The following is a 21,548-nucleotide window of genomic DNA, read 5'->3' as shown; positions in this document are numbered from 1 at the left end:
GAGGAGGTGGAGGAAGATGCTAGTGACGACGAGGTCAGGTTGCGCCTTCCTGGACAGAGACGTAGTACTGGAAGCACGTCAACAACTGCATCCTCAAACACAACTCTGCCTCTCACCACAAGTCGTGGTGGCTCTTCAGGTCGCATGGGTGCTAAGCCTTGCATAGCCTGGGCATTTTTTCAGATCGATAAAGATGACCCAACTCGTGTTATCTGTAACATTTGTCAGCAAAAGCTAAGTAGAGGCCAAAAAATACATAGTTTGAGTACTTCATGCATGAACCGGCACATGGACATGAAGCATAAGTTGCAGTGGGAAGCTCAGTGTGCTACAATGCGGTCTAGCCGGCCGGGCCAACCACCGTCTGCCATATCTTGTGCATCCGCGGCCTCTTCATCCTCTGTGACTGGGGGGACAGCAGTCACACCTGTTTTGGGGCGCAGACCTGCCACCTCTTTACCCGCAACAGCCAGCGTGATTGGCAGGTCATCATTTTCTTTGGAGGTGGTAACACCAGCTGGTCTTGAGCGCTGTCCGACATCGATAGCACCACCTTTGGATCAAGGCAACCTAACATGTCCGCCTGCATCTTCCTCACAGACCGGCAGTTTGCCGGGGACACCCTTATCAACCCCGTCTAAGCACAATAGCCAGCCCTCGGTCCCTCAGATGTGGACAAGTAAAAGAGCATTTCCTCCTAGCCATGAGAAAGCTAAGAGGTTGAATTTCACCATCTGCAAGCTCTTGGCTACAGAAATGCTGCCTTTCCGCCTGGTGGACACAGAGGATTTTCGAGACCTTATGTCCGTCGCAGTGCCCCAGTACCAGATGCCCAGTCGGCACTACTTCTCAAAGAAAGGTGTGCCTGCGCTCCACCAGCATGTCGCACACAACATCACCGCTTCTTTGAGAAACTCTGTGTGTGACAGGGTGCATTTCACCACAGACACTTGGACGAGTAGGCATGGACAGGGGCGTTACATGTCGCTGACTGGGCACTGGGTAACTATGGTGACAGCAGGACAAGGGGCTGCTGTCCAAGTCTTGCCGTCCCCACGAGTTGTGCGTCAATCCTCTTTATGTCATTTTTCCTCCACTGCTTCTGCCTCCTCAACCTCCTCTCGGTCTTCCACCTGCACCCAAAGCCTGTCTGGTCATGCCACAAGCTTTCTAACTGCGCAGAAGGGATCCTGCACACCTCCTTACTATGCTGGCAGTAGGGCTCAACGTCATCAGGCGGTTTTTACATTGAAATGTCTGGGAAATGTGAGTCACACAGCTGAGGAGTTGTGGTCAGCTCTGGAGAACCAATTTCATGAATGGTTGTCTCCACTGGACCTGAAACCAGGGAAGGCCGTGTGCGACAATGCTGCAAACCTGGGTGCGGCCCTTCGCCGGGGCAATGTCACACACGTGCCTTGTATGGCTCACGTGTTGAACCTGGTTGTCCAGCAATTTTTAGCCCACTATCCCAGACTAGATGGCCTTCTGCAGAGGGCACGGTCGCTGTGTGCTCACTTCCGCCGTTCGCATCCCGCAGCTCAGCGACTTACATCTCTACAGAAGTCGTTGGGCCTGCCACTTCACCGGCTAAAATGCGATGTGCCTACCCGGTGGAATTCAACTCTGCACATGTTGCAGCGACTGTGGCAGCACCGACAAGCCCTGGTGCAATACGTTCTGACGTATAGCCTGGGCCAACGAGATTCAGAGGTGGGGCAAATCACGCTGGAGGAGTGGTCTCAGATCAGGGACCTATGCACCCTTCTGCACAGTTTTGAAATGGCGACGAAGATGTTTAGTGCTGACGATGCCATTATCAGCATGACTATTCCGGTGATTTACATGCTGGAGCACATGTTAAACAGAATTCGGAGTCAGGTGGTGGCACAAGAGGAGGTGGAGGAAGTAGAGGAGGAGGAGTTGTATGCGGAAGGGCTAACATCTGCAAGGTCCAGACGGTCGGCAGCACCAAGGCGGCAGGCATGTGAGGGTGGGGGAGATGGTTTTACCAGGGCGCATGGTAGCAGCCAAACTAGTGAGGAAGGTGCAGGAGCCCAGGAAGAAGTGGAGGACGAACTGATGGAAGACTCATCAGATGAGGGAGACCTTGATCACATTTCTGTTGTGCGAGGTTGGGGGGAGAGGACAGAGGAAGGAAGCATGATTGTTACCTCGCCACCAACACAACAGGGACTTGGTGCTCCTGGATGCGCAACACACATGAGTGCCTTCTTGCTGCACTACCTGCAACATGACCCTCGAATTGTGAGAATTAGAAATAATCCTGACTACTGGGTTGCCACACTGTTAGATCCCTGGTACAAAAGTAAATTTGCAGAAATTATTCCTGCCATAGAAAGGGATGCACGCATGCAGGAGTATCAGCAGAGACTGTTGCAGAATCTTACATGTGCTTTTCCACAAAATACCAGTGGTGCACGTAGTGAATCTCACAGTTCCAACTTGCCAACCGTGGGACCGTCAAGTGTTCAGCACTCAAACCGTAACAGAACCACAGTATCTGCTGGTAACATCAATTTTGTGGAATCATTTCACCACTTTTTTAGCCCATCCTTTGCAAGGCCACAGGAGACAAGAAGTCTGACACATAGTCAACGCCTAGAGACGATGGTACAGGAGTATCTCCAAGTAAACATTGAAGCCACGACTGTGTCACTGGACCCTTGCTCTTTTTGGGCTTCCAATCTGGATAAATGGCCGGAGCTAGCCACTTACGCCTTGGAGATCTTGTCATGCCCCGCAGCCAGCGTTCTGTCTGAACGTGTGTTCAGCGCTGCTGGTGGTGTGCTGACAGATAAGTGCACACGGCTCTCCACTGATAATGTAGACAGACTCACGTTCATAAAGATGAACAAATCATGGATCCGAAACGACTTTTCTACCCCTGTGTCATCCTGGGGAGAGTAAAAGCTTGATGATTGGTTAAAATCACCCTACCAACCGTTTTAAGCTTTCAAATTACTAATCATGTTTATCTGTATCTTGACTGGAAAATAATTTGGGCTTTGTAGCAGTGTGCAGCACTGATCCTATTAGGCCATCTATAATAAGCTTCACCAGATTTAAAATTAAAAATAATTTTTAGCTGCATCTAGCCCGGAAAATAATTTTGGGGCTCCGAGATGCGCAAGACACATAAGTGCCTTCTTGCTGCACTACCTGCAGCATGACCCTCATATTGTCAGAATTCGAAGTAATCATGACTACTGGGTTGCCACACTCTTAGATCCCCCAAACTTTTCGATCAACCTTTTCATTTTAATAAAGACCAAAAAAATGGTCATTTTTGAAATTATAAGCATTAGCAGGTTGTTAGAAACTGAAAACAAACAGTTTTCAACTCAAAACTTTATTCTAGGTGATGTTACATTTTCACATAGGACCCCTTGTTCGAAAGGAGCTTCTGAACTCTCTCGTCCATTGAATTTGTCAGGTTTTGGATGGTTTCTGCTTCAATTGTTTTGCATGAGGACAGAATACCCTCCCAGAGCTGTTGCTTAGATGTGAACTGCCTCCCGCCATCATAGACACTCCTTTTAATGATGCTCCAAAGGTTCTGAATGGGGTAGAGGTCAGGGGAGCATGGGGGTCACACCATAAGTTTGTCCCCTTTTATGCCCATATCAGCCAGAGATGCAGATGTTTTATGTGCAGCATGAGATGGTGCATTATCATGCAGAAAAATGATCTTGCTGTGAAATACACGGTTCTTCTTCTTGAACCATGGCAGGAAGTGCTGTTTGAGAAAATCCACATACATTATGGAGTTCATCTTTAGCGCCTTCAGGGATCCTAAAGGGGCCGACAATCTCTCTCCCCATGATTCCAGCCCAAAACATTACTCCACCTCCTCCTTGTTGGCGCTGTAGCCGTGTTTGCGTGGGGTGTCCATCAACCAGCCATCCTCCACTCCATTCATCTGGACCATCGAGCGCTGCACGGCACTCATCCGTGAACAAAACAGTTTTGAAATCAGTCTTCATGTAATGTTTGGCCCACTGGAGCCGTTTCTGCTTGTGTGAAGTGGATAGAGGAGGTCGACAGGATGGCGTATGCACAGCTGCAAACCTCTGAAGGACCCTGCATCTTGTTGTTCGGGGGACGTTGGTGGCACAAGCAGCTTCAAAAACTTGTCTGCTGCTATGACAAGGCTTTTTTGCCGCTGCTCTTTCAACCTGACGTAATTGCCTGTAGGAAAGAGTCCTCAATTTGCCCTTATCAGCACGCACACGTGTGTACTGTGAATCAGCTACATACTTCTTGATTGCCAAGACACTTCATCCTGATCATAGCACAATGTTGATTGTAGTCATGCCTTGACCTAAACACTCCACAATTTGTTGCTTCTCAGCAGCCGACACATCCTTTTTCTTTCCCATTTTGGCAGAAAATGTAGGCTGCTTAATAATGTGAGAGAGCCTTCTTAAGTAGTCTTGCCTTTCATTGGACACACCTGCCAAACTAATTAGCACAGGTGTCTGCAATTGCTTACAGTGATATAAAGAGCCCTGACACACATCACCATCAATGAGTTTAACTGACAAACAAACAAATTCTTCCCTTATCACTCCTAAACACTTTTTGCATAATAATTTGGAACGCGGTGTACATGTGCTTTTCCACAAAACACCAGTGGTTCACGTAGTGAATCTTACAGTTCTAACTTGCCAACCGTGGTCTGTATGGAATTGTTCAATAAAGGGCCCAAAATTAAGATAACATAGATGGGAGAGGTCTCTATGAATAGGAATTCCTAAGTATTTGATACCCTGTGAGGGCCAGGCAAAGGGAAAGTTGGACTGGATGGAATCCTATATGGATTTAGGGAGGGAGACATCGAGGGCCTCAGACTTCGCTGCATTGATTTTAAAATTTTACCATGTAACAAAGTGATCTATTTCAGCCATAACAGCAGGGATGGATATATGTGATTGAGTGATATATACTAGGACATCATCAGCAAATAGAGAGCACTTGTACTCGGTGCCTCCCACCTCAATCCACCTAATATTGGGGTTATGGCGAATTGATGAGAGCAGGTGCTCCGTCACTAGGATGTATAAGAGAGGGGACAGAGGACATCCCTGCCTTGTCCCATTGGTGATTGTGAAAGGTGATGAAAATGTTCTGACGCACCCCCTGGGCCTTGGGACACCCGGAGCCGGACCCTTTTTGGTGGATGCTGGTGGTTGTAGTCTTCGTGGCGGCGATCCGGTTCCGTGGCTCAGGGCGGTCAAACCAGTGGCGGAACTATTTATGTGGTTTTGATGTTTAAATGTCCGACTACGCCACCCGTGGATTGCGGTCAGAGTGAACCGCCGCTACAGGGCAGACCGCTAAGGCTGGTGTTGTGGGTGCAGCAGAGCGTAGCATAACTCCCCACGGGAGGAGTATAGCCTCAGGGCAGTGTATGCGGAGGATGGGGGTGATGGTGCAGGGCAGCAGCAGTAATGACACGGAGTCAGTGATGCAGTTCAGGGCCTTTACTCACAGTTCTTATTATCCAGACCACGTCTGCAGGTAACGGCTGCCCACGTCGTACTGTGCTCACCAGGTGAGGGGCTCAGACAACTCCCAGATAACTTTGGAGCGCTTCACAGGACCCCCTTTGTGTGTCCTTTGTCTGGCCTTTCTTACCAACACTTCTGTCCGGCTGCCTCGGGCCTCCTCTTGGTAAACTTGGCGCCAGTTTCCCTGACCCTATGTGGTGCCTTCCTAGCGGGTGGAGCAAGGGGCTGCGCCACATAAAATGTCAGAGCCTCCGGTTTCTAGCTGAGGGTCGTTTCCTGCCTCCACTAGTTCGGGGACCGGTCTCCCCCTTTGGCCTGACCCCTCCACGCAGGTGGATTCGGGCGTGCGGTGGCGACTCGCCCGTCCGCACCCCTGGGATCCCTTCATTCCTCGTTCCTGGAGCCTTCTCCGCTCCTCTTCCTTCCTTCTCCCTCTTGCAGGCCTGGGCCTCTGTTACTAGGCCCGCCTCCGGAGCAGAGCTCATGCAGAGCCCCTGCTCCCTGCCACTTCTGCTCAGACTTCTCTGCACTGAACTAAGATGGTGCCCACCTTTTATACTCCCTTCTCAATGCACCCAGGAACTGCTTCCTCCCTGCTCCTGCACTGCAGGGTTCCCCTTCCTCAGTGTTCCCTCCCCCCACTCCAGCCAGGGACAGGGACTGTCGTGCCCATCTCAGGGGCATATTGGTCGCCCTGCCCCACGGCAATGTGGTGTAATGCATGCAGGTGTCGGGTCCTGATCCACACTCCATCCTTATCTGAGAGTGAGATATCACACCTCTGGGTGAGGTGCAATACGTCTGTAGCAACCGAGCCCTCGGTGCTACAGTTCCATTTATCTTCAGCCTAGGTGACGTATTGTGATACAGGGCCGTGATTTTGGCTATAAAAGGGTCCCCTAGACCCCTACCCCAAGTTTTTTAAGAGAATCATATATGGCGTGCCAGGAGACTCTATGGAATGCTTTCTCAGCATCCAACGAGAGTATCTACTTACAAATTTTTAACTGCATCTAGCCCAGGAAATACTTTGTGCCTAGTAGCAGTGTCTGCTAGTCAGCGGATTATCCCGGCTGTTAAGCAAGCTACACCACCTGTAGTTTGGACACTTAATTTTTTCAAAGGAAATGCTTCGGGACCACGGGATACTTAGTGAAGAGCATCAGGAGGCACCAGAAGGCATAGGGGCTGGGACTGGCACTAGGATGCCTTGCGGTGGACAGCCGAGCTCGATCCTTATAAAAGCTTTTTAACTGCAGCAGCTTTAGTGGACGCTACTGGAGCTGGAATTACGCGGCTGCTGGCATGAGACTTGCCCTCCAATAGATCCTTGTAAATGGATTTAAAGTGTATTCATTCAAATTAGAGGGACAATTTAAATTAAAAAGCTTAGAGCTGCCTCCACCACAGGGGGGCTCTCTCGACCCACCAGCGGACAGGCACCAGTATTGGGAGAGGGGGGCTGGCCGTCAGGGTTCACCGCGGCTCTGGCACAAACCCGGCGACACGGAGGTGGCACGGGCAGGAGCGGACTGGCCGTCTCGGCTTCTCACTTTTTGGATTTTAGAAGGGCATGACATGCCTATATCTGTGTCTCCCCCTCCTTTTACTCCTCCACCTCTTTTCTTTTCGCATGACTATATGTACTTGTCACTTTTCCATGTGTTAGTTGTGTCTTCTGAGCAGTTTGTCAGCTTTTGGACACCTTTGAAGGTGTTTTCTATGTGTTTCTATGTGTTTTTGTTTGCCTGCCATTGGTTTTAACGGTGTTCGAAGGTGTTCGACGAACAGTTCGACGAACAGTTCGGCGAACACACGGGTGTTCGACGAACCGAACCGAACTCGAACACTACGGGGGTGGCTCAACACTACTGAAGAGTCCTATGAGTAAGAAGATGGTAAAAGGTGGGGGGGGTTATGAGGCTGGCTCACTTAGTAGTGATTCTAGTTGGGAATCGTACCTGTTAATGAAAGGAGTCCCTTTTTTGTAGCTTTAGTCACTGGTAGCGTACAGGAGTAGGAGGTCCTGGGTTTCCCTTTTTTTAGTGATAATAATATGAGTCCCCTGTAGATTCTGTGGTATTACTACCTAAAGTATGATCAAAAAGGGGGGTATTATCCTCAATAGCGTGTGACAAGCACGCTTTTTAATATGCCTTAATACTAGTATATTGAATAACTGTGCTGCGTTGCTATAAGTGAATATAGCCTTACTGTTTGGTGTCCTTTGAAATGCACAGCTCTGATATCGGATCCTAGCCGGCGTGCGGTGAGTAAGGAGTGCTGGATATGTCTGTCTCCCGGTGTTTAATGGTAGTTTTGTCCTGGGAGGCAGTCCTGGTATGCAGAGAAGCTGCCGGCGTTTGGCTAAGAGTCGGGTCCGAAGGATCACAGTCTGGAGAAGCGTGGTCCTTTACAGCTGTGAAGCTGGAAAGCCATAGTGTAGATCCTCTAGATATGGGCGGTTGCGGTGGTGAAGGCGCAGGGAGAGAGGACGGGTATGGAGTCCCAGCCGGTGACTCTGATCACCCTGCTGTTCTCTCTATTGCGCACGCTGAAGGCAAGTCAGGAGGACCTGCGTGACGTCACTGCATGTGACTGGCACATAGTTAGCACTAGTACGTTGGCCTAACTGGACCAGAACCTACGCGTTTCGGAAACATAGGCAGTTTCCTTCATCAGAGTTTTGAAATCTTCACTGTGGAAAAAAATAAGTGACATTACTTCTTTAGTTCAGAATCCCAATGAAATCTCCTCCATATTTGGCACTGTCAATTCAAAAGGCTGGAAGAAAAGCTCTTTAAAAAATGTTTTAGACAAAAAAATAGCCACAAAAAAAATAATATAATAATAATTTTTTATTTTTATAGCGCCAAAATATTCCGCAGCACTTTACAATTTTAGGGGGGACTTATACAGACAATACAGAATAAGCATATCTCAAATCAAAATGAGTGAGGGCCCTGCTCGCAAGCTTACAGTTTATGAATATAAAATAATGAGATTTCTGAAGTGAATTTCTTTTGAAAACTATGTTGGGTTTTTCTACCTACAAAAAAAACTATGTAAGAACATGCCTTAATTATAGTAAGTTGCAAGGCTTTCTCAATAATTGCATATTTGTCTTTAATTAGGAGATGGAACCAATTGTGAAGATATCGATGAATGCAAGATGAACAATACCTGCTCAACTAATGCAATCTGCACTAATACAATAGGAAGTTACATCTGTGCTCTTAAAAACAGTGAGTAATCAAATTTTTCTTGTGCCAGGTTTTCATCAATGTGTGTGTATTATAATTTATAGTGGTAATATTCTTTTGAACACTTGGTGAAGGCCACTCTGTACTACCTTGGACAACCAATAGAAAAGGGCAAATCGATTCGATGCAAGTGTAATTGAATTAGAATTTTTAGCGATCCAATGAAACTGCCGAAATGGAACAAGTTCCATTTCGCTTTGCATGAATCTCCTCAATTTGCCACCACCCATTTAAAATTTCAGAATGTTGCATCAGCCAGAGAAGACTCACATGACCTCCACCATGGCCAGATGGCTTCTTTTCCATGCAGCTATCAGAACACATGGTATAGCACAACCAATAGGGGGGCTATCATAGCCTCTATTAAAATTAAAGCAGGCAACGCAGCAGTCATTTTGTTGTTAATCTGGATAGTGAGAGAACATTATACAGTCATGGCCAAAAGTTTTGAGAATGACTCCAAAATTATTTTTTCACATGATCTGCTGGCCTCTGGTTTTTATTAGTGTTTGTCTGATGTTTATATCACATACAGAAATATAATTGCAATCATATTATGAGTACCAATAGGTTATATTGACAGTTAGAATGAGTTAATGCAGCAAGTCAATATTTGCAGTGTTGCCCCTTCTTCTTCAAGACCTCTGTAATTCTCCCTGGCATGCTCTCAATCAACTTTTGGACCAAATCCTGACTGATAGCAGTCCATTCTTGCATAATCAATGCTTGCATTTTGCCAGAATTTGTTGGTTTTTGTTTGTCCACCCGTCTCTTGATGATTGACCACAAGTTCTCAATGGGATTAAGATCTGGGGAGTTTCCAGGCCATGGACCCAAAATCTCTATGTTTTGTTCCATGAGCCATTTAGTTATCACCTTTGCTTTATGGCAAGGTGCTTCATCATGCTGGAAAAGGCATTGTTGGGCGCCAAACTGCTCTTGGACAGTTGGAAGAAGTTGCTCTTGGAGGACATTCTGGTACCATTCTTTATTCATGGCTGTGTTTTTAGGCAAGACTGTGAGTGAGCCGATTCCCTTGGCTGAGAAGCAACCCCACACATGAATGGTTTCAGGATGCTTTACAGTTGGCATGAGACAAGACTGGTGGTAGCGCTCACCTCTTCTTCTCCGAATAAGCTGTTTTCCAGATGTCCCAAACAATCGAAAATGGGATTCATCAGAGAAAATGACTTTGCCCCAGTCTTCAGCAGTCCACTCCCTGTACCTTTTGCAGAATATCAGTCGGTCCCTGATGTTTTTTCTGGAGAGAAGTGGCTTCTTTGCTGCCCTCCTTGAAACCAGCCCTTGCTCAAAGAGTCTCCGCCTCACAGTGAGTGCAGAAGCACTCACACCAGCCTGCTGCCATTCCTGAGCAAGCTCGGCACTGCTGGTAGTCCGATCCCGCAGCTGAAACAGTTTTAAGATACGGTCCTGGAGCTTGCTGGTCTTTCTTGGGCGCCCTGGAGCCTTTTTGACAACAATGGAAGCTCTCTCCTTGAAGTTCTTGATGATGCGATAGATTGTTGACTGAGGTGCAATCTTTGTATCTGCGATACTCTTCCCTGTTAGGCCATTTTTGTGCAGTGCAATGATGGCTGCACGTGTTTCTTTAGAGATAACCATGGTTAACTGAAGAGAAACAATGATACAAAGAACCAGCCTCCTTTTAAAGTGTCCAGTGATGTCATTCTTACTTAATCATGACTGATTGATCGCCAGCCCTGTCCTCATCAACACCCACACCTGTGTTAATGGATCAATCACTAAAACAATGTTAGCTGCTCCTTTTAAGGCAGGACTGCAATGATGTTGAAATGTGTTTTGGGGGTTAAAGTTCATTTTCTGGGCAAATATTGACTTTGCAAGTACAGTAATTGCTGTTAAGCTGATCACTCTTTGACATTCAGGAGTATATGCAAATTGCCATTACAAAAAATGAAGCAGTAAACTTTGGAAAAATTACTATTTGTCTCATTCTCAATACTTTTGGCCATGACTGTAGATCGCAGTTAGCCTTAGAGATAGGGATAAAGAGACATAAAACAATGAACAAATTATACAGATAGTATGTGAAAGCACTTCTTGGATTAAGATTCGTATGTGACGAACAAGCTGTTGGGTTTCCACTAGTTACCATCCAGTTCCCTATAGCCATTAATTTTTAGGTCACTTTGACAAAACCAAGGCTGTGTTTTCATTAGAGAAAAGGATTGGATACAGTTTTAGGAGATCTCAGAGTGTCATACACGTCTTTACAGGGCAATTGGAAGCTTTTCAGGACTTTTGATTTTTAGCAAATCGATGATCCACAAATCAAATTTAAAAAAAAAATTCATCAAGCTTGCAAATTTAAATTTTTAAAGATTATCCAATATTAATGGAAGGGTATGAATTGTGTGGTTCAGAATTACCAAAGTGCTCTGCAGAAATGTGTAGTCACATCTGTTATGGTGGTGGAAAATTGTTTTAAGTTACAATTGTTTCAACTAATTAATATTGTAACTTGAGGGATCACTGTATTATTAAATTTCCTGCCTAAGTAGCTTATGTCTGCCCGTAATGTATAAAAGCTAGTGCTAAAAAAAGATTGTAGTATTGTCATATAGTAATAAAATCTAGCTTAAATAAATGTCCAGTGGATGTTCTAGCTTAAAATGTACAATGCTATGCAAAAATGATGATTGGTTTTGAGCACTCGTGTTACACATTTAAAGCAGTTGTGCGGTCAAAATCAATAAGTCTACAGTCACTGTGTGTGACAGCAGAGTTAAGAATTACCCCAGCGCACGCATTGTGCGCTGGGTAAATTCACCGGAGTCGGGATCGGAGGGTATGTACAGTGGTGGCCAAAAGTATTGACACCCCTGCAATTCTGTCAGATAATGCTCAGTTTCTTCCTGAAAATGATTGCAATCACAAATTCTTTGGTATGATTATCTTCATTTAATTTGCTTGCAAGGAAAAAACACAAAAGAGAATGAAGCAAAAATCAAATCATTGATCATTTCACACAAAACTCCAAAAATGGGCCAGACAAAAGTATTGGCACCCTCAGCCTAATACTTGGTTGCACAACCTTTTGCCAAAATAACTGCGAACAACCGCTTCCGGTAACCATCAATGAGTTTCTTACAATGCTCTGCTGGAATTGTAGACCATTCTTTTTTGGCAAACTGCTCCAGGTCCCTGATATTTGAAGGGTGCCTTCTCCAAACTGCCATTTTGAGATCTCTCCACAGGTGTTCTATGGGATTCAGGTCTGGACTCATTGCTGGCCACCTTAGAAGTCTCCAGTGCTTTCTCTCAAACCATTTTATAGTGCTTTTGGAAGTGTGTTTTGGGTCATTGTCTTGCTGGAAGACCCATGACCTCTGAGGGAGACCCAGCTTTCTCACACTGGGCCCTACATTATGCTGCAAAATTTGTTGGTAGTCTTCAGACTTCATAATGCCATGCACACGGTCAAGCAGTCCAGTGCCAGAGTCAGCAAAGCAACCCCAAAACATCAGGGAACCTCCTCCATGTTTGACTGTAGGGACCGTGTTCCTTTCTTTGAATGCCTCTTTTTTTTTCCTGTTCACTCTATGTTGATGCTTTTTGCCAAAAAGCTCTACTTTTGTCTCATCTGACCAGAGAACATTCTTCCAAAACGTTTTAGGTATTCTCAGGTAAGTTTTGTCAAACTCCAGCCTGGCTTTTTTATGTCTCGGGGTAAGAAGTGGGGTCTTCCTGGGTATGCTACCATACAGTCCCTTTTTATTCAGACCCCAACGGATAGTACGGGTTGACACTGTTGTACCCTCGGACTGCAGGGCAGCTTGAACTTGTTTGGATGTTAGTCGAGGTTCTTTATCCACCATCCGCACAATCTTGCGTTGAAATCTCTCGTCAATTTTTCTTTTTCGTCCACATCTAGGGAGGTTAGCCACAGTGCCATGGGCTTTAAACTTCTTGATGACACTGCGCACGGAAGACACAGGAACATTCAGGTCTTTGGAGATGGACTTGTAGTCTTGAGATTGCTCATGCTTCCTCACAATTTGTTTTCTCAAGTCCTCAGACAGTTCTTTGGTCTTCTTTCTTTTCTCCATGCTCAATGTGGTACACACAAGGACACAGGACAGAGGTTGAGTCAACTTTAATCCATGTTAACTGGCTGCAAGTGTGATTTAGTTATTGCCAACACCTGTTAGGTGCCACAGGTAAGTTACAGGTGCTGTTAATTACACGAATTAGAGAAGCATCACATGATTTTTCAAACAGTGCCAGTACTTTTGTCCACCTCCTTTTTTAGGTTTGGTGTGGAATTATATCCAATTTGGCTTTAGGACAATTCTTTTTGTGTTTTTTCATTGAAGACAAATTAAATGAAGATAATAATACCAAAGACTTTGTGATTGCAATCATTTTCAGGAAGAAACTGAGTATTATCTGACAGAATACTTTTGGCCACCACTGTATGAGTTATACATATTCCCGGCCAGTGGGCATGGCCTTACTCCATAAACTTGTATTGAGTGAGGTGTGCCCTGTCTAATGACGTGGATGACCAGTGGATGTGGCTGACTAGAGGGCTTAGCCTTGCTCCATATAAGTTTATGGAGAGCGAGGCCGCGCCCACTGGTCCCGACTCAGAAACCGGCAAATCTCCACAGTTCAAAGTGCGTGCACTAAGGGGATTCATAAGTCTGCAGTCTCACAGAGTGACTACAGACTTATGGTTTGGACTGGACAACTCCTTTAAGTCCTTGTCTGACTGGTCTAAGGAGCCAAACTGAGAGATTCATAGATCTATAATACACACTTCTGAAAAACAGTTTGTGTCAATCCAATTTGTGTTGTCATTACCGCTCATGCTCTTTTTATGTAATTATAAGGGAAATTATGTTTCTTTTTCTCCACAGATCGGGCAAGCTTGTTTATAACTCTGAATTTCTCATCACCGCTAAATGCAAAAGAAAGAGAACAGTTATTAATATTGAAGGTAACATTTAGAATTTGCACCAATAATTTGGATTCCAAAGTAATGGTTCAGGAGAATCCATAATGTATTTAGAGATATAGCATGTAAATGTGGTGCCCCTGAAGGTTCGACCGCCACAGGGATGCTGCACTTCTCTAATGGAGTGTGGTGTTCCTCCTCTGAGGTAAGGCCAGTGTGATAGTCATGACCCAACCTTTTGCATCCAACACCACATTTCTCCACCAGAGGGAGCTAGTATGCACTAGGTGCTGCTCCCCTGGTTACAGGGAGACTGGGGAACCAAGAGTTAGGGGAACCAGTTAGTGGGTGAGGGTGGAGGACTTACAAGTTAGTTACACTTTAAATTTCATATTTAATAAAAAGCCATCATTGATCTTGGTTCTTTGGCGGTCTTGGTTGCTGTCAACTACTGTGTGTAATGTGACCTCCCTCCCGGAGCACAGATCCTGTGTGGGCCTGCACCGGCAAGGGGCACAGCCCTCATACCCTGGCCTTGGGATGAGAGGTAGATTGTAGACAAGGAATGTCTCAACCCGGCCAAGGACCAGGATCAAGAAGGCCCAGAGCTTAACAGTGTGGCTCCACAGCAAATGGATCCCAGGCAGGATGCAGACGGAGCGGTGTACGCCACCTGTCCTCGCCAACCTGATATATTCAGAGGGACTCCGGCTGCAAGAGGGGTACCAGCCCCCGACACCCGACCTTGCTACTCTACGTCCTGGACGGGAAAGCCCGGTAGGCCCAGAGGATCCCACCGGGTATCGGATGGAGCGGAGCTGCCACCCGTACCCTTGTTCTGAGAGGAGCTCAGAAGGAGTCCTGGCCTATTTACATACACACGGACAGGAAAGGATTCGGTCTGTAGTTCAGGAACACTCTGCAGTAGGGTCCCGACTGAATGCTGGACTTACTCGGAGGTTGTCGGACCCCCGTCCCTGGTGACCGCAGGACTCCGCGGGGAGCAGGGAGTCACCTTCCTACTACCATCTCTAAAGTGAGTAAAGCCTTGGAAGTTCACCCCTATGGCCTCCGGACTGTTATTTCTGCGACACACCGCGGGACGCGGCACCTGACATCCTCTACTACTACCCCCATCCTCCTGTCCCTCTGCCCTGAGGCCTTGCTCCGCCTGTGGGGAGTAATAAGAACTCCGGCCACCATAACACCATGCCTCAGCGGACTGCAGCGGCGCTGGTGGCCCTTCACCAGCCACCACAGGTTGCGTAGTCGTTAGTTAGCCACTCAACCCGGATAAGCCCTCACTATCTTCTTTTAATGTGATGGCCCTGAGCACGGGTCGGGTCTGGGCCACGGCTACATCCCACCTCTCCATCACAGGACCCGACACCGAGTCCCCCAACACCCAGGGTAAACTAAAAGGGGCTTACACCAGACGTCTGAGCGTCACATAAAAGGAGAATTCCAAGAATCCAACTGAGGTCACGTCCCCACTATCAGTATTTGGTCAGTATTTTTTCTCAGGAGTGGGAGCCAAAACGAGGAGTGGGTGATAAATGCAGAATTGGTGCACTTGTTTCTCTTATACTTTTTCTCTGATTGTTCCTCACCTGGTTTTCGCTCCCACGCCTGAGAAAAAATACTGATCAAATACTGGCCGAATACTGATAGTGGGGCCGTGGCTTAAGGGGTAACATTTTTCCTTGTGGAGAGTAACATACCAGCTCTGGCATGCCAGTGTAAGGAGGCTTATTCATCATGTGATGCTCCTCTGGGAAATTAAATATTCAAATTGCCTCTTCTGAGTGGAAGAGGACTAGAACTCTATAGCACCACCAGTTGGAAGCAGCGATCCTATTAGTCACTATCGACCCTTAGACCTTAGTCCAGAGCCTCTCACCCAGCCAAATCAGATCTCATACTTTGCACTGACAAGGGGCAATATACCAAAACACCGTGTTTGCAAATTTCGATTCTGATTTGGCTTTTATCCTAAGTCATATTGCAAAACTCGTGGCGCTATAGAGTTCTAGTTCTCTTCCTCTCTGAAGAGACAATTTGCATAAGAATCCAACTAGAAATACTTCAGCTACCAAAGGAAGAAGGAATCTTGGCATTACCTAAAGTGTGGGTTTATTTATTAGCAGCCTAACTGAGTGGTTGTGTGATTAAGTGGAACTCTAGTGAAACATTCAGGGGGTATTTTAAAAGTAGAGGCTCTGTAAAGTTATAAGCTGAAAACTTTAGCAGAAGAGAACAAAGTTTTACTCTTAATGCATAAAGTGTGGTGGGCTAGCAAGAAACTGTTAGGTCTAGAAGGATGCACAAATTATACATCACTATTGCAAAACCCACAAATGTGGGACATATATTAGCTAGAAGGCCTTCAAGAGTAGAAAGTAAAGGAGTTAAAATACTTATATATATATGTTGTTCAATTGAGGTGCTTTGAAGAGCTTTCAACAGCTCAATGAGGCATTTACTTTACCTAATAACTAAAGATGATACAGAATGAGTCACACAATTTCATGCCAAGGTGGCTAATCAGAAGAAGAACTGTGGATACCTGGGAGGTAGGAGGTAGTGCTCAAGGCTCTAAAACAGCCACTTATTACTGTTCTGACTGCCGGACTGTGTGCTTTAAATCAATTCACACCAATTCTACTAATAACATGTTTTTTCAGTTTCTCAAACTTTGACATACTCTTCAGACTAAAGTTAGAGCAGATCTAGATATAGGACCCCCAGCAGCTTTAGAGCATATTGTCAAATCCAAATCCACAAAAAGAGTAATAGGAATAGCAAATGAAAAACTGTTGTCTAAACAAATTGGTGACATAATGGAGCCTATTAAAGAAGAGTGGGAAGTGAATGTAAGAAGAACAGATAGGGAAGAATGGGACAAAATATTGGACTCTCCAAGAATTTTATTTCTGAATGTGGCATAAAGAAGATCTTGGTTATTCTTGTTCCTTTGGTACAAAACCACAAAAGTACCGAAGTGGCATCAATTTCACTAGAGTAGAAATAGTATAATTAGGACCGACACCTCTTCCACTACAGCCAACTCAGCAGATGGAGACCCAAGCAGGAGTGTTCTCATTTCCAAAAATTATTGCTAACATCTGCAGCAGCAACAGCAGGCACAGAAGCCACGCTAAAGTCTGTACAGTCTGCAATTGGGGTGAAAAAGTCCTTGGAGATCCATGACTTGTTCATCTTGATGACAGTTAGGCGGTCTACACTTTCAGGGGACAGCCAACTGCGCTTATCTGTCAGGACACCACCAGCAGTGCTGAAGACACGTTCTCAGAGAATGCTGGCATGATAAAACCTTCAAGGTGTGACAGGTGAGCTCAGGCCACTCTTCCATTTTTGAAGACCAAAATGTAAAAGGGTCCAAACCCTCCCTGATGTTATTAATATTGAGCTCTAGTTACTCCTGCACCAACCTCTCCAGTCTTTCACCACATACCAGACTTTTACTCTGTTGTGCTGGTGCACGAGCTGGTCTAAAAAAATGTGTGAAAGGACTCAAGAAATTGCTTCTGCCACTTACACTGCTGCTGCTGCTCCTACTGCTGCTGATAATGTTTTGGCGTTAATGAATTGATGTGCCGAAGGTTGGAAGTCTAGAGCTGCGATATACACTGTGTGCCTCATTGCTGTCTTGGGGAAAACCTCTCTTAAGGTTGTGAAAAGCGTATTCCAATACTCCAGCATTCACGGGTCCCTTTCCAGGGCGTGAAGCAACTAGAAAAATTTACTCTTATAATGTGGATGTAACAGAGTGGCAACCCAGTAGTCAGCGTTGTTTAGAATCGTAACCATACGGGGATCATATTGCAGATAGTGAAGAAAAGACGGTACTCATATGTTGGGCTCTTCCATAAGGTCCAAGGCCATGCTGTCTTGGTCGCTGGGTAACACTGATGATTATTTCCTCCATCCCCTCCCGCCAACCACGAACAACAGAGAAGGGATGATTATTCTCTTCATCTCCTGACTGTTGCTCACCCATCTCCTCTTCCTCCTCCATTTGTTCCTTGGCTCCAGCACCTTCACTAACTGTTTGTCTGGTATCACCAGCCCCCTCGATGGCTGTAATCCATCCTCCCTTTGCACCCGCCTGTGTGACGACGGTCTGGAACTTTTAGACATTGTTATTCCTTCAACATCCTACTCTGCTTCCTCCTCTTCCTCTGGGACCGCCACCTCCTCCCACAGGCTATTCAAAGTCTGTTCCCACATGTAGATGACTGGAATAGTGATGCTGATGATGGCATCTTCAGTGCTAACCATGTTAGTAGCCATTTCGAAATTGCAGAAGGATGCAGAGGTCCTTATTCTGTGTCCACTCTATAAACCTGATATGCGCCACGTCCATACTGCCTAGGCTATATGACATGGCATACTGTGTCGGGCTCGTTGCTGCTGCCACAGTCGCTGCAACATGTGCAAAGTTGAATTCCACAGTGTCGGCACATCGCATATCAATGGGTTAACTGGCATGGACAAAGGCCTCTTTATCGATGCAAGTCGATGACCTCAGGGGTGCGAACACTTTGCATGCATTCTGCAGCAGCGCATCAATGCCAGGATAGTGGAGGAGAAATTGCTGTGCCATCAGGTTGAGGATGTGAGCTATGCAAGGCACGTGTGTGAGGTTGCCTCAGTGTAGGGCTGCCACCAGGTTCGCACAGTTATCACACACGGCCTTCCCTGGCTCCAGGTTCAGCGGAGACAGCCATTGCACAAACTCAGCCTGGAGAGCTGTCCACGACTCTTCGCCTGTGTGTCTGCGATCTCCAAGGCATATTAATTTTAAGACTGTCTGATTGCTGTGAGCCCTGGCTATGCAGAACGGAGGTGGTGGGGATTTGCTCTGCACTGTTGGAATGCATGTCTCTTTAAAGCAGAGGTTGAGGGCACTGGTGGAGGCCATAGAGTAGGTGGAGGAGGTAGTGGACAAAGAGCGAAATACAGAGGTTTGTCCTGCAAGCCTTGAGGATTCCAAGATTTGTGGAGCAGCCCCTTCCCCGCCTGCCCCCACAGCCATCAGAGTGCCCAGTGCCTAGTTAGTGAGATATAACGCCCCTGGCCATGCTTACTCGTTCAGGTGTCTGTGGTGAAAATCACCTTGGCAGACAGATTTGGTCAAGGAATGGGTGATGTTGTCTGTGACATGCTTGTGTATGTAGGCACAGCTTTCTTAGAGAAGTTATGGAGACTGAGCAACTGGTACTGGGGAACTGAGACGGCCATCAGCTTTCAAAAACCATCTGCCTCTACCAGGTGTTATGCACACGCCCGGGCTGAGCGGCGTGTGCGTGTGATAGTAGTGATTCCACTGGACCGTGCCGGAGAGTGAATGCCTGGAGGGGCGTGACTAAGTATTCACCCGATCCGACCAGGGTCGCACGACGGCATACGACGCCAGTGCACCAAGGAGGAACCGAGCAGAGGGACCAGGTGCTACTCCAGGACAGACCCCGGACACGGCTGTTGACCCACACAGGGGAATACAGGAACAGGCTGGTAGGCTGGCACACAGACTGGAGGGTATAGGCAGGCACGACTGGTATGCAGGCAGGCGGGTAAAGGCAAGCGCAGCTAGAGTGCAGACAGGGAGGCACTAGCAGGTAGGAACACAGGCGGGATAGGACCCAGTACACACTGGGACTCAGGAACAATACAGGTAGAGGGGTACAGGCAAGCACAGCTAGAGTGCAGACAGGGAGGCACTAGCAGGTAGGAACACAGGCGGGATAGGACCCAGTACACACTGGGACTCAGGAACAGGCAGGTTAGGCTGGCACAGACTGGTGGATATAAGCAAACACGGCAGGTATGCAGATGGGTGGATACAGGCGAGTATGCAGGCAGGGAGGTACTGGCCGAAAGGACGGGCTGGAGCACAGAAAGGTTAAGACCCAGTACAGACTGGGTCACAGAACCGCAGATGCGGTAGACAACCACAGCAGAGAGGGAACGCCCGAAGCGGTGGGCAAGAACAGAGCAGGACGGGGCTGCAGGAGCAGCGAGCACAAGCAGGGCAGGACAGGACTGCCGGAGCAGCGGGCAGAAGCAGGGCAGGACAGGACTGCCGGAGCAGCGGGCAGAAGCAGGGCAGGACAGGACTGCCAGAGCAGCGGGCAGAAGCAGGGCAGGACAGGACTGCCGGAGCAGCGGGCAGAAGCAGGGCAGGACAGGACTGCCGGAGCAGCGGGCAGAAGCAGGGCAGGACAGGACTGCCGGAGCAGCGGGCAGAAGCAGGGCAGGACAGGACTGCCGGAGCAGCGGGCAGAAGCAGGGCAGGACAGGACTGCCGGAGCAGCGGGCAGAAGCAGGGCAGGACAGGACTGCCGGAGCAGCGGGCAGAAGCAGGGCAGGCTAGAACCGCCGGAGCGGTGAGCAAAGGAGTCAGAGCAGGCTAGAACCACCGGAGCGGTGAGCAAAGGAGTCAGAGCAGGCTAGGCTGAGTAGGGGGGACAGGGCTCTGTTCACATGGAACAGACAGGAAGGGAAAGGCAGAGCCAGACACCCACAGGGTACTAGCAGAGAAGTAGCGAGTGGACCACAAACTCACAAACGGGAGTACAGAGACAACAAGCAGGAGTTAGGTACGAGTTCAGACTCTGCAGAAAAAGGAAGGGAACGGACATAGAGGCAAAACAGGTAAAGGATAGGAGAGAGTTCAGACTGGAACTGAGTGTACGGAGGAGACCGACACTGCAGTGGAATACAGGAGCGGGTCTGGGAATACGGCCCCCAGAGAGGCAGGACGAACAGGCAAGGTGCGTGTTCAGACAGGACAGACAAGATACAGGAGCAGGTCTAGGTAATAGGCCCCTAGAAGGCAGGAGGAACAGGCTAGGAGCGTGTTCAGACAGGTCAGACAAGATACAGGAACGGGTCTAGGTAATCGGCCCCTAGAAGGCAGGAGGAACAGGCTAGGAGCGTGTTCAGACAGGCCTGGAAATACAGCCTCCAGGATAGGCAGACAAGAGAACACAGAACGGGACCTGGCACCTTCAGAGTGCAAGCACACACTGAAAGAAACACTTATGCTCAGGCAGGGATAGAAGGGAGCTGCTGAGCTATATACCAAGTGTCAGACAGCAATAGGCTGAGGACGCACAAGGGGTGTGACCCACAGCAGGTACAAAAAGCAGGAAGTGATCGGGCGCCGCCCTTAAGCAGCAGAGACAGACACAAACAGACAGCATGGAGGGAAGCCAGAGAGACACTCTGGACAGGAGATCAAGTGCGCTCTCTTGCACAGTGGGAGATGGACCACCATGCAAGGACGCCGCCAGGTATGTTACAGTACCTCCCCCCTTACGCCCCCTCTTCTTCAGGCCTGCCAGAATCTTCCGCAGGGAATTCGAGGACCAGTCGTTCACTGGGTTGGAGGGGGACAGAGACTTGAGGGTAATCTCTGCTTCGAGGTACATCTTGTCAAGCTCACAGGAAAAAATAGACGGGTTATCAGGTACATAATGAGGAAAAGTCACTGTCTCTTTGTTATCTGGTGGTACCCCGGAGGATTCAGGAAACAACTGGAGGTCCTCCGCCGGGTCAGAAGAGTGCAGAGGCTCAGAGAAAACAACTGCTTCAGAGTACACTAGGTCGGACTCACTGGAGGAAGCAGGCGAGGTATCGGGTACCGAGTATAGGAAAGTCTCTGTCCATTCACCACCAGGTGGCACCCCGAAGGGTTCTGAACACAACTGGAGGTCCTCCGCCTGGTCGGAGGGGTGTAGAGACTCGGGAGTAACCTCTGCTTCGGAGTACACTAGGTTGGAC

At 47.6% G+C, this 21,548-nt stretch overlaps 1 protein-coding gene across 5 annotated transcripts in view; it reads left to right on the top strand.

Moving 5' to 3' along the window:
* The window catches only part of LOC141258108 (uncharacterized), a 413,089-nt gene that overhangs the window by 369,532 nt on the left and 22,009 nt on the right, over positions 1 to 21,548 (top strand). For all 5 annotated transcript variants that reach the window (XM_073673114.1, XM_073673115.1, XM_073673117.1 and 2 more), the window contains 2 exons: positions 8,669 to 8,779; positions 13,702 to 13,781. In XM_073673114.1, the coding sequence (XP_073529215.1) occupies positions 8,669 to 8,779; positions 13,702 to 13,781 (191 nt within the window). The remainder of the gene's footprint in view (positions 1 to 8,668; positions 8,780 to 13,701; positions 13,782 to 21,548) is intronic.

Source organism: Phyllobates terribilis, unplaced genomic scaffold (assembly GCF_046119375.1).
Source record: "Phyllobates terribilis strain yellow unplaced genomic scaffold, ASM4611937v1 Scaffold_3__8_contigs__length_932513732, whole genome shotgun sequence".
Classification (NCBI taxonomy): Eukaryota; Metazoa; Chordata; class Amphibia; order Anura; family Dendrobatidae; genus Phyllobates; species Phyllobates terribilis.
This window is presented reverse-complemented; position numbering and strand designations above follow the sequence as displayed.